The following is a 13392-nucleotide window of genomic DNA, read 5'->3' as shown; positions in this document are numbered from 1 at the left end:
TGGGTTGGCTACCCAGAGGCTATTTAAGCTGTGGGCTGGCTTTCCCCAGGGTCCGAGGATTGTTCAAGGTTCCTGAATAAACTGCATTGGAAAAAAAAAAAAAAAAGAAGTCTTTACAAGCTGATGAGCAGGAGGATAAACAAATATACTTTTATGTAAAGAAATCTACAGTGGCTAGCAGTGCAAGATCAGTAAGAACTAAAAGGACGAGGCAAGAGAAATGTTAAAGTAGAAGCGACTTCTGCCATAACTTCAGCAGTCGGCTTGTCACAAACTTCATTACCTAGGAGGAGGGACCCTCAACTGAAGAACAGCCTGGACAGACCGGCCTGTGCGAGTGTCCACGAAGCTTTCTGTCATGGCTAACTGATGCAGGAGTGCCCAATCCACGCTGAGAGGCCCCATCCCTAGGCAGGTGGTCCTAGGCTATGGAAGAAAAGCAGCAGAACAAGCCAGGGGAACAAGCCAGCAAGCAGCTTCTCCCTGCAGTTTCTGCTTCATTCAGCTTCTGTCTCAGGCTCCCCCTTAACTTCCTAAAGTGGCTTCCCTTGCATCCTTTGTTCCTTTAAGCTGCTTTTGGTCACACTGTATCTCAGTGATAGAAACAAATCAAGACAACTTCATTTGGGAAACAAACAAACAAACAAAAAACCTTAGCAAAAGAACTAAACATTCACGGTAAGAAAAATTCCAAACATTTCAATAATAGCATTGTCACTTCCATTCCTGCCACTTTTTCTGCTTCAGCAAGAAGTATTTGTTGAAACGGTGCTAATGCATTGTACTGCGTTCAGTTCATTGTTACATTCGAGAAGCAATGTGATTACACTTAAACGAATCACTTCTCTCTCCAACTTTCAAAGTAACAGGTTTTGTTCAAGCATTTCTTTCAATGAGCACTGTTTCCAACTGACTGTGATAGAGCGAGGCCTTGGTTGTAAAATGAGCAGCGTTCTCGTGGTAAACCCTGAGTGCACACTTTCACTGTGGCCGGGACGGTCAAGTCCAAACAAGTGCTGCTGACTTCCTTGTTTCTATGAAGACAGTCTGCTCTCCAGCCAGAGGAACCTGGACTCGAGTTCTATTTAGCTGTCACTTCTCTTTGTTTGGGCCGTAACAGCTATGATTCTCCCGGTGAGACATGGGGAATTAAATTAGAATTTTATGCTCCTTGGTGTCTCTACAGACTTCTGAAATTATCGCCCATGAAACTTTCAAAGGTAAAGCACAACAGCACGTGTAGGAAATGAGTCAACAGCTGAAGTGACTGGTGACCAGCCTTCTCTCCAATTCCAACTACTTCTACATTCATTCCTTGTAATAAAAAAAATTCAGAACAAGAATTTTAAAAGCCCTAAACACTATTTTTTCTATCCATTTATACAAAATCTTTTTTTTTCCTGAAAAGAGAAAACCCATGCTATTTTATGGTCTGCTTTTAAATGTAATATATCATGATACAGCACCAGAAAACATTTTCCCAAAGCCACAAATTTTTTTCTGAGTGTCCATCCAAAAGAACTGAAATTGAGATCTCTCAAGAGATTTCAACATTCACAGCAGCACTTTTTATAATGTGCAGGAGATGAGAGGACCAACAGGCTTGCTGATGGATGCCCGGATCAACCAAATGCAGTATACACACACGAAGGAACTTGATTCAGCCTTTAAAAGGAGAGGGATGCTGACACTGGCCATCACCGGCTGACCTTTGAAAATGTGATGGTAATCTGGTTAAAACAATCACAAAGCAAATATGAGCTACCTCCAATAGAGTTACAGAAACAGGAAACAATCATGCCTCCTGGGGCTAAGACAAGGGAAGAACGAAAGTTATTTAGTGGGTACAGAATTTCAGCTTTGCAGGATGGAAAGAGGTCTGTGGTTGGGTGGTGGTGATAGACACATACCAGTCTGACAGACACACACTCGATGCCACTGAACTGTGTTCTCAAAACTGATAAAGGTGATAAAGTTCTTTTAAAGTATCTTTTGTACCACCACCATCAAAACAAACAACACAAAGAAACCACTCCCACAACTTTGAAAGACTGACATTCCATCTTGTAAAGATGGTATCCTGTATTTTAAAAAATTAACATTTAGGTTTCTTATTTCTTGTTACCACAAGTACACTGCAGTGAATAAACTGTAAATAAACTGTTGTTTTGTAGCTGTTATTTCTTTAGGATAGGTTCCAAATGGCACAACTGCATCAAAGAGCATGAATTATTTCCGAGTTCTAGATACACAATGCCAAACTGTATCCCAGAAAGATCCAGTTGATTTATATTCCCAAGATCATAAGGGTGGCTTTCATGTTGTACCCATGTTAAAAAATATTCTCAAATGTTTTACGCTTGGCCAAGAGATAATGAAAACAAAAGGTTGAATGAATGTCTTGATCATCCAACAATTGCTGAAGTTAAAGAGGCTGCTGTTATTAATCAGTAAGTACAACAATTGCATTGTGGTTATGGCAAACACCTGTTGTTGCTAGGCCAGTTGCTATCCTACTTGAGAAACAGCAAACACTTATACCAGGTACAGCAACTGGAGGCACTGTGCATCTAGAGCTCCGGTCTGAGAAACTGTTTTCCAAACCACACATGCAAATCTACCGTAGCCAAGTCCCACCTGAGCATGGCAACTTAGCTCAAGAATACAGCTGATTAAAAAAGAAACACCAAGCAAAGAATTAACTGCACATGCACAAATCCCAATAGAGCTACATGAGGAATATGAAACTATGACAACACAAGTTCTCACAAAGCCATCAGCCCTACGGTAATGTTGTCTAGTGAGACGGAGCAAGATGAAACCCCAGCTCAAATAAAACAGTGTCCGGAGCCAGCTGTGCCACATCAGGAGGGGAGGAGGAAGGGGCTTATAGGGGGATACAAAGTGAATAAAATGTAATTAATTAAAAAAAATCAAGTATAAGTATTTCGTAGCTCCCTCTTAACTGATAAGGTCTTAAAAGAGGCATGGTGACAATCCTGCCAATTAGTACTTCTGTGGCCTTCGAGGCGGTGATCTGTCCTTATTCTCTTGGGCCATTTCCGACTGTGCCGACTGTCTCTTCAGAGTGACAACTGTGGCTTCAGAGCAGCTTGTTATTCAGAGGTTGCCAAAGATCCTGGATCACAGGATCGTGTCTTCTCGAAGCTCACTGTCCTCCCTGGTCACTCTCCTTCCATCATCCCACTGTCTCCTACACCACCCTAAACGTCCTCTAGCCAGCCTGGTACCACAGCTGTGTTCCCTGACTTATTTAGCATCTGTGATTTTTAAAAAGGCATAGAATCTCCATAAACTAAAAAGTAAAGCACAGTCTAATCACACAAAGATGAAAAAGAGTCATTTGGAGAGCTGGAGAGATAAGTCAGTCCATAAAATGTGTGACTTGCAACAGAAAGACCTGAATTTTGACTCCCAGAATGTATGTATAATAAGGCTTTAGTGGCAAGCACTTGCAATGCCAGCACCGGGGAAGTATATCCAGGCAGAGCCCTGAAGCCCACTGGCCAGCCAGCATAGACTACTCTCTGAGGTCCAGGCCAGTGAGAGGGAGGGAAGGGAGGAGAGAGTAAAGGAGGGAGAGAGGAAGGAAGGAAGGAAGGAAGGAAGGAAGGAGGGAGGGAGGGAGGGAGGGAGGGAGGGAGGGAGGGAGGGGGGGAGGGAGGGAGGGAGGGAAGGAAGTAAGGAGGGAGGGAAAGAAGGAAGGCAGGCACCTAGAGAATGACACCCAAGATTGTCCTCTGATGACTACATGCATATACATGTGCCAACACACACCCACTCACAATTTTGCAATCTTAACCTGGATTATAAAAATTTCAGTATAGAAATACAACTGGACTTCCATATCCATGGGTTCCCCATTCCCAATATTTAACACGATGGGTGGAAAATATTTAAGAAACTATTATGTCTATACTGAATTAGCAAAATTATCATCATGCCAGCTTTCCCTAAACAATGCAGTAAAACAGTTATGAACACAGAATTTACAGTGCATCAACTATGGTAAGTAGTACAGACAGGTTGGGTATAAGGAAGGACTCTCTGCATAGGTCATATGCAACGACCACACCATTTTATCTAAGGCCTTGAGTTCCCATGGATTTTGAGGCTGGGGTGTCTTTCAACTGATTCCCCATGGATACCAAGGGATGAATGCAGAAATGTTATTCCAGCCGACCTCTAGAGCTTCAATGAACAAAATTGCCAACGAACTGTGAAAAACATGCTAAAACAACAGTACTTTTTTTCTAATGCTTCAGTCAGTGCTGGAATGAATCCATATATTCATTCCAACCCTATCCTTTGTGTCCCATAAGATTAAAAAACCAAAGACTATATACGATATGTCATAATGTGAAAACAAAAAGAAAACAAAAATATCCCTTTTCTTATTTTTTTATCTTTGCATTCTGAATCCCTAGCTGAAAATAGGGAGTGCCCCAGGGAAGCAAGAGGACCAGACGGTCCTCTTGGACCAGGTGCTATGCACAGGGGAGCAGGAACTTCTGTCATACAACATGGAGTAGGAAGCCCGGACTTACTGACAATATTTGAGAGAAGACCTGTAGGAAAGGCCCCACGAGTCTCATCACTACAACTGTCTGGGGTCTTTTCTTCTGTGTTGAAGCTCTTGCCCTTCAACTTTCTGTAATGCATGGATCACTGTTTATTCAAACAAACACAACATGATTCAGGCGTGAGGGACTGACTGACTGCAGTTTCTATCCCAGCACCCCCACTTGACAAGCGGAGACTCAGGTGACTATGACTCAAATAAGAAGGTCAGTTGAGACGCTGGGTTGGGATGGAGGCCCCAGCACAGGGGTAACGCTGCACACATGTGATGAGGTTCTTGGTAAACTCAGCAGTGCCCTTAAATGGCAGCACCCCAACGGGGAAGCTTTCATTCTCGGCTCTAACAGGAAGCAAAGCAAGGGTCAGTGCCGGTGAGAAATGGGCATGCCCTACAAGATGGACAAAACGGCAAGAAAATGCAACAGCCAAAAGAGTGTACAAGCACGAAAATTAATCCGCTTAAAATGAGGCCAGTCTTGGTGTCTAGCAGGATAAATGGATACGACAACTCTAAAGGTAAGTTATGGGCAGGCACTCTGGTGAAGTGACATTTTTCCATTGCTGAGTAAGTCAGTAAGTGAAAGAGATCAGTTTCCAAGGTCTCCCACATCGAGACGAGTGACTCTTAGCAGTCTTTGCCATTACTAGAAAGCTCACAGGTAGCTTCGAAAGAAATCATAAAAACAAGGACATCTTTGCTGGCCCTCAAGACCTTGACCACAAAGCTTTTCTGAAGACAGTTAATCTCAGACTAAACAGGAAATACAAAAAGGAACCAGTAAGAACTGAAACCAAACCAGAAAACACACACAAAAATCCCTGCTTTCCTTGAATGACCCCAACACAACCATGACTCGTCTCTCAGTAGTCTAAACCTGTTTTCAAAAGTGGAAACACTTCTGTTCTGTTTCTGTGACCAATGCACATGGGCTTCCATGAACACTTTTTCCACTTGAATTTACAGACCACGAAAACCGGGCATTTGGGGCATTATTGGCACACTATCTCAGCCATATCCAAGTAGAGACAAAGCTGTACAAACAACAGAGTCTAATCCCTCTCCCATGAAGAATCGTCTGCTGTGTGAATCTCTTAATAATGAACATGCTGTGTAATTACATTACTCTTTTGTAACAGGAGAGAGGGGGGAAAAAACAGTAGGTTAAGAGATACAACAGAGCTCTTTGCACCTTAGGTATAATTTGAGGTATAAAATTTCAAACCACAGCTTCCTGTGAATAATATAGGAAATTGCAGGCCACTTGCTTTTACTCAGATTCTCAAGCCACTGCTGTGTTGATGGTCTCCTTCTAAACTACTAGGATGACACAAATTTTAAATCTGAGTATTTCAGCTTCACACATTAACTACGTGTTATTGGTGATCAGGAACTCCTGAAGAGCCAACTTGCTTTATTATACACATAGACAGAGACATACTAACACTAGGCTGTCTTGAAATCTCCTTTGCCAATGTCATTAATTCAAAATTCTTGAATTTAGCCCTGGGCATGTTTTTAGGACAAAGGCGAAATGCAGCGCCCCCGCCTCCTTTTTTGCCGAAATTTCACAAGAATGGTCTCTAGGCCAGCTGCTAATATTCATCCCCTCTGCATCCTCTGATATGGGCCTGCACAGTCCAAATCACGCTCAGCACCACTGCCTTCCAGGCTCCTAGAATGGCCCAGGAAGTCCCACTTGAAGCATTCAATCACTTTTCTAGTCCAAAGGCCCAAAGCCTTCCATATCCTCCAGCAAACAGCACAGTCAGGCTTGTCACAGCAGTACTGGCACTTCTCTCTTAGTTACTGTCCTACTGCTGTGAAGACACACCATGACCAAGGAAAGTGTAAAACAGAACAATTAAAACTGGGGGCTTGCTTTTAATTTTGGAGATTTTAGTTCATGATCATCATGGCAAGAAGCAGACAGGCATGATACTGGAGTAAAGAAGGGAGAGAGGGTAGAGGAGGGGACCAGGGAGACAGACTTCTTCCGACAAGGCCCAGTATACTCTAATCCTTCTAATCCTTCTCAAATAGGTCCTCTCCCTGGTGACTAAGCACTCAAATATGTGAGCCTATGAGGGCCATTCTCACTAAAACCACCATAGGTCATAAAAGGCAAATAGAGCATTAGCAATCTGTCTTAGCATAGGAAGCCTTGGTTTTAGTTTTATTAGCACAGTTCTGTGATGGTCTTAACTTACTGCACTCCCTTCATCCTAAGGCGTGGCCTTACGGAGTCTCAACTGAAAGTTTGAGCTTCTCTAACTCAATGACGTCAAACTGTCTCCTCTGCAACAGGCAGCTGCTGAGGACATTCTGTGCCACTCCACAGCCTTCCTTCCAGCTGCCATTTTTCTTGGAGGAGCCTCTGGTTTCATTCTGCGCTAACATCTCCAGGAAGGAGTGCACACGAAGATCTGGGGTCTCCTCCCCTGTGGCACGTACATTACCCATGGGTTACTTCTGAAGATTCTGGCCACCTAACAGCACCTCCCTAGGCCAGTAAGATTGTGATTTTTCTGTCTGAGTTCCAACTGTCCTATGACCTGTGGTCCAGAATGAGAGAGAGGTCTGGGGAAAAATAAATCAGCTCATGGAGCTTTGGCTCCAGGTGCTTCCCATACCCAAAGGCCAACACCTCCAGGCTCTGACCCTTTTGGGACTCCTCACTGCTTTCTAACTTTTCCCAACAGTTAGAACTGTCATTGACAGGAAGACCAGCACAACAGAAGCCTTTCTGTCCCTCCCGAGAGCCAGAACCTAAAGGAGCAGCTGCACATTTTAACATGTTCCATCCTGCGGAATCTCTGCTTTTGTTTCTTGTTGCTTGGAGTTTTCTTGCATTTCTTTTGTTTGTTTAGCATTTTTAAGCGTTGTTGTTTAAAAAATTCATTCTTAACCCAAATCCATAAACACAATTTTTAGATTTTATGCTAAACTACTTTTCTTAACATACTTTTTCCCCCCATGTTTGGATCTTTCAATTAGAATTAAATTTTTTTATTTATAACTTTTTATATTAATCACAGGTTATTTACTTTGTTTTTTTAATTAAATTTTTATTTTTTTTAATATTACTTACAGTTTATTAACTTTGTATCCCAATTGTAGCCCACTCCCTCATTCCCTCCCAATTCCATCCTCTCTCTTTCATCTTCTCCCAGCCCCTTTCCTAGTCTACTGAGCAGACAGCTAGAAATAATCAAACTCAGGGCTGAAATCAATCAAGTAGAAACAAATAAAACTATTCAAAGAATCAATGAAACCAAGAGCTGGTTCTTTGAGAAAATTAACAAGATAGACAAACCCTTAGCCAAACTAACTAAAAGGCAGAGAAAAACTATCCAAATCAACAAAATCAGAAATGAAAAGGAGGACATAACTATAGACACTGAGGAAATCCAAACAATCATCAGGTCGTACTACAAAAGCCTGTATGCCACAAAATTTGAAAATCTAAAAGAAATGGACACTTTTCTTGATAGATTCCATCTACCAAAATTAAGTCAAGATCAGCTAGAAAGATTGAATAGTCCTATATGCCCCAAGGAAATAGAAGCAGTAATCAATAATCTCCCTTCCAAAAAAAAAAAAGCCTTGGGCAGATGGATTCAGGGCAGAATTCTAACAGACCTTTAAAGAAGTGCTAACTCCAATTCTCTTCAAACTATTCCACAAAATAGAATCAGAAGGAACATTACCAAACTCATTCTTTGAAGCCATAGTCATCTTGATATCTAAACCACACAAAGACCCTCCAAAAAAAGAGAACTTCAGACCTATCTTTTTTATGAACATTGATGCAAAAATACTCAATAAAATACATGCAAACCTAATCTAAGAACACATAAAAGATAGCATCCACCATGAGCAAGTAGGCTTCATCCCAGGCATGCAAGGGTAGTTCAACATATGGCAATCCATCAATGTAATCCACCACATAAACAAACTGAAGGAGAAAAAACATATGATCATCTCCTTAGACGCTGAAAAAGCATTTGACAAAATCCAACACCCATTCATGTTTAAAGTCTTGGAGGGATACAAGGCACATACCTAAACATAGTAAAGGTGATATACAGCAAACCTATAGCCAACATCAAACTCAATGGAGAGAAACTTAAATCAATACCACTGAAATGAGGGACAAGGTAAGGCTGCCCACTTTCTCCATATCTCTTCAACTTAGTACATGAAATACTAGCTAAAGCAATAAGACAACTAAAGGAAATCAGGTGATACAAATTGGAAAGGAAGAGGTCAAAGTTTCACTATTTGCAAATGATATGACAGTATACATGATATGATAGTATACATATGATAGTATACATTTTGGGGTATACATACCCCAAAAATTCAATCAGAGAACCCTTTCAGCTGATTAACACCTTTAGCAAAGTGACGGGATACAAAATCAACTCAAAAAAATAAGAAGCCCTCCTGTATACCAAAGACAAAAGGGCCGAGAAAGAAATCAGGGAAACAACACTCTTCACAATAGTCACTAATAACATAAAGTACCTTAGGGTGATTCTAACCAAGCGAGTGAAAGACCTGTTTGAAAAAAAAACTTCAAGTCTCTGAAGAAAGAAATTGAAGAAGATATCAGAAGATGGAAAGATCTCCCGTGCTCATGGATTGGTTAGGATTAACATAATGAAAATGGCCACCCTGCCAAAAGCAATCTACAGATTCAATGCAATTCCCACCAAAATACCAACACAATTCTATAGAGATATTGAAAGAAAAATTCTCAGCTTCATATGATTATTTACTTTGTATCCCAGCCATAGCCCCTTCCCTCATTCCCTCCCAATCCCACCTCCCTCCCTCATCTCCTCTCTGCCCCTTTCCAAGTCCGCTGATATGGGAGATCCTCCTCCCCTTTCATCTGACCCTAGCTTATCAGGTATCTTCAGGACTGGCTGCAATGTCCTCCTCTGTGGCATAGCAAGGCTGCTCCTCCCTTGGGCAGGGGAGGTCCAAGAGCCAGCCATTGAGTTCATGTCAGAAATAATCCCTGTTCCCCTTACTAGGATGCCCAGTTAGATACTGAGAATGGGCTACATCTGAGCAGGGGTTCTAGGTTATATCCATATATGGTCCTTGATTGGAGAAACAGTCTCATAAAAGACCTCTGTGCCTTGATATATTTGGTCCTTGTGGAGCTCCTGTCCTCTCCAGGTCATGCTAACTCCCTCTTTTTTCATACGATTCCCTGCACTCTGCTGAAGGTTTGGTTGAGTCTCAGCATCTGCTTTGATAGACTGCTAGGTAGAGTCTTTCAGAGGCCCTCTGCGGTAGGCTCCTGTCCTGGTACATGTCAATCCTCACTTAGAAAGACAAATGGGATGGACATTGGACGTAGTAGAATAAAATTTTTGCAGAGAGCTTAAGAAAGAGATCTAGGGCTGGGGTTGTAGCTCAGGCTAGCCCAGCATAAATAAGGCCCTGGGTTTGATCCCTGTCACCAGAAACACTTAACAAATTAAAATAAGAGAGAAGGTAAAATAGAGATTCAGCTTTATCTCCTTTTCTGAAGGGATTAATCCACTTCCAAGATCCACTACTGAAGCTCCAAGCCTCCAGCTCTCCAGCCTCTCATACCCTGTCATAAGTCTAGGCTCAGGCATATGTACTTTGCTCAGGTACTTCAATTGCCCAGGCTACAGCCACACTAAAGCTCATTATCTTCTGTTTACACTGAGCTGCATTGTCTGGTACAGCAAGTCCCTCCACCTGTTCTCCAAAACTGTATTGCCTTTTCTTGACCCTTCATTCTTTCAAATAAACTTTAGAAATCAAATCACACGAAAAACCCTTCTGGAACAATTAAAACCTTTAAAATATTAACCTTGCTTACTCACAGACTTGTAGATTGTTCTATTTCTTCAAGTCTTCGGATGCTTTCTTTTATTTTTCTCAGAAGATTACGTTTGCTTTTTTCATGCTATACATTTCAAGTCAAATTATATTCTTCACTTTCCCATTTAGTTTATGAAAACTTACCCGTCCATGTTGAAGTACATTAAATTATGTACTAAAGGTAGGAAAATCTGAAGTTAGCTCATAGCATACAGTCAGACAGACAGGCGGAACACTGCCACCTCTCATCCCCACACAGTCTGATGCATCATGGACTTTGGGAGTGAGCACACAGCTCCTATCCTGCAGTCTTACCAGGATGCTCCGTGGTCTCTGCTCTCAGTGTCGGTGAAATTTGAATCCAAAAACATATCTTTGTAGATTCGGCCAACGAGACAATACATATCCGAAGCAACTTGGCCTTCACTTTGCACCATTGGGATCATGATGTCAAGAGCTTTTGCTCGGTCTCCAGGGAGATTCCTCCTGAAGTAGAGAACATTGTTTCCTTATGGATCACAAAAGCAATTGTCTTATAAAAGCTCTATTTCATGTATTGATCCACACCAGTAAAGTCTGGCAGAATAAAAATAACTAGATTCTGAGATCCTAAACTTTATCCTAATATCTGTCAGATGGGTCTGTCCAGGATCTCTTGTGAGCTGCAACTGATCAACTGATGGACTTGTACCAGAGTCCTAATCTCCCTGCTGTCTATGAGCAGTTCAAGTTGGTGAAATTCCCTTTACTGTGCACCCAGTAACTCTGAGTGGAGTAGAATCAGCTACTTCAAATAAGGAGAAACTCTTGACATTAGTTTTCAAAGGCTTTTGTTCCAAAACAACAGGAAAACTAATTCTCAGATACTGCCAAAATTCCCAGACAGTGCCCAAATTCAAATCTACCCAAGAGCCAGTTTCTCCATGTGGCTGAGTACCTACAGAAGTTGTTTTATGTAGTTCTTACGGTACTGGACTTGAAGGTGAGGCTTCAGATATGCTGGACAAACACTACCACTAAACTATGTTCCTAGTCATTTTTTCACTTTTAATTTTGAGACAGAAACTCTCTGAGTTATCAGGACTGGCCTTGAGCGCCATGCAGTCCGTTTTTAAGTAACAGGTATAGATAATTCTCAAAACCATACTTTACATTTCTTCAATGATGAAAATAATATGCTAACTGAAAAATAAGTCACAAAAGGCCAACAACAATATAATTCTACTTCTGTGAAATATTTAAAACAGAACAATCAGTGGAGATGGAAGGGCATTAGTAGTTGCCAGGAGCAGGAGGATATGAAGTATAGGACAATGGGCAGAAGGTTTCCTTGCAGGGTGAAAAAATATTCCATAATCTGTATGAATGACAGTTATAGAACTCAATTAACATACTAAAATCAAAGCTACATGACATTTTTACTGAATAAGTTATATAATACATGAGATACATTTCAAATAAAATTATTATTTTAAAGTTATCATATGCATTCTCATAACCTCAACTACTACTTCAAATCTTTTGTTCATAAATCCATCTTCACCCTCTATACTAAACATCTTGAATTGAGAATATTGCTTTACACAAATGTTTTTCATTCAATTGGATGTTGCATTTGGAAAGAGAGGCAAAACCAAAGTAAAATTCTAAGAGATTTCTAAGATTTTCTCACTTTGTTTCAAAGTGAGAAACATTTTACATTTTAGAGTGGGGACTAAGAGAGGCTCTGTCAGAAGTGACACAGAAAGGCTCCTGGGCGTATAACTGCGTTCACAGCAGTCCTGGGGAAAACTGTCTCTGGATGAGAAAAACACTGACTGTCTCCTAACTGTCCTCATACTTCAGTCAATCACATGCTGTCGGAGCACTCCTGCATATTTGTGTGTTCAATCAAACGCGTATTGAAAATATTTGCAGAAATGTCTATATTGAACATGCACAGTTTTTCCCCCTGAGCAGTATAAAACAACCATTTACACAACAACATACTGCGTTGGAGATCATAGTTATCTAGAGATGGTTTTAAATATATAGAGAGAATATGTACATGCTACATGAAATATACCATACCAGTATATAAGGACTTGAACATCCTTAGATTTGGGTACCTTTAAAGGGTTTCAGAACCAATTTCCAACAAATACTCAAGGATAACTATATTTGCTTAAAATTAGTGTCATCTTTATAAAATATTGAAAGTTATAAAAACTTAAATAGTAAACACAAACTTTGTCAGAGAAAAAAAAGAATTATAACAAAACTGAATCTACAAATAGTATGTGAGGCTTTTCTAATATAGAGACAGAGAAAAGACATACACACACACACACACACACACACAGGCTGGCAAAAACAACAGCACTCAAAAGATAGAAGGAGGATAATTAAAAGTTCAAGGCCAGAGATACACAGTGAGACCCCTGTCCTCCAAACCCAAACAAAACCCAGAGAGAAATCTGAAGGCATGCTCTCAGCACTTCACATGGCCAAGGCAGATGATAGACGACAATATTCTAGCTGGGAGCTGCTGGGACGCTATGGGAGTTTGGTAAGACTTAAAGCACCACCTCACAGCATCCCAGAAGGGACAATCTTACCTGTTTAGCGCAAATGCATAGTGAAATTTCACGTGGTGGTGCGAGGCCAAATCAAAGGTCGGCAGTTTTTCTAAAGTTTCTACCAGCTTCACAATGGAGTCATAGTCCTAGCAACACAAAGAGCAGCACGGAATTAAACCCTGAGGAGAAACCACCACTAGGACAGCCAGGCACCGGAAGCAAACTAAGTATTGTGGAGGGACATAGAGGGCAAGCCCCCATCCCCACTCCCCCCAAGAGAAGCAGTCTGGACAAGAAGCAACCAAAGAGAACGCTTAAAAGCTGTGATAGCATAGCGTAGCCATCACAGATGATGGGTGG

General features: G+C 41.2%; 1 protein-coding gene across 3 annotated transcripts in view; it reads right to left on the bottom strand.

Moving 5' to 3' along the window:
• Positions 1-13392, bottom strand: part of Map3k5 (mitogen-activated protein kinase kinase kinase 5) — a 189191-nt gene that overhangs the window by 97738 nt on the left and 78061 nt on the right. For all 3 annotated transcript variants that reach the window (XM_060373479.1, XM_060373477.1, XM_060373478.1), the window contains 2 exons: positions 13072-13178; positions 10790-10960 (listed from right to left, as the gene is read on the bottom strand). In XM_060373479.1, coding sequence (XP_060229462.1) covers positions 10790-10960; positions 13072-13178 — 278 coding nt within the window. The remainder of the gene's footprint in view (positions 1-10789; positions 10961-13071; positions 13179-13392) is intronic.

This window comes from Meriones unguiculatus, chromosome 20 (genome assembly GCF_030254825.1).
Source record: "Meriones unguiculatus strain TT.TT164.6M chromosome 20, Bangor_MerUng_6.1, whole genome shotgun sequence".
Lineage (NCBI taxonomy): Eukaryota > Metazoa > Chordata > Mammalia > Rodentia > Muridae > Meriones > Meriones unguiculatus.
The sequence above is the reverse complement of the archived record's forward strand: the minus strand, read 5'-3'. Positions and strand labels throughout refer to the sequence as shown.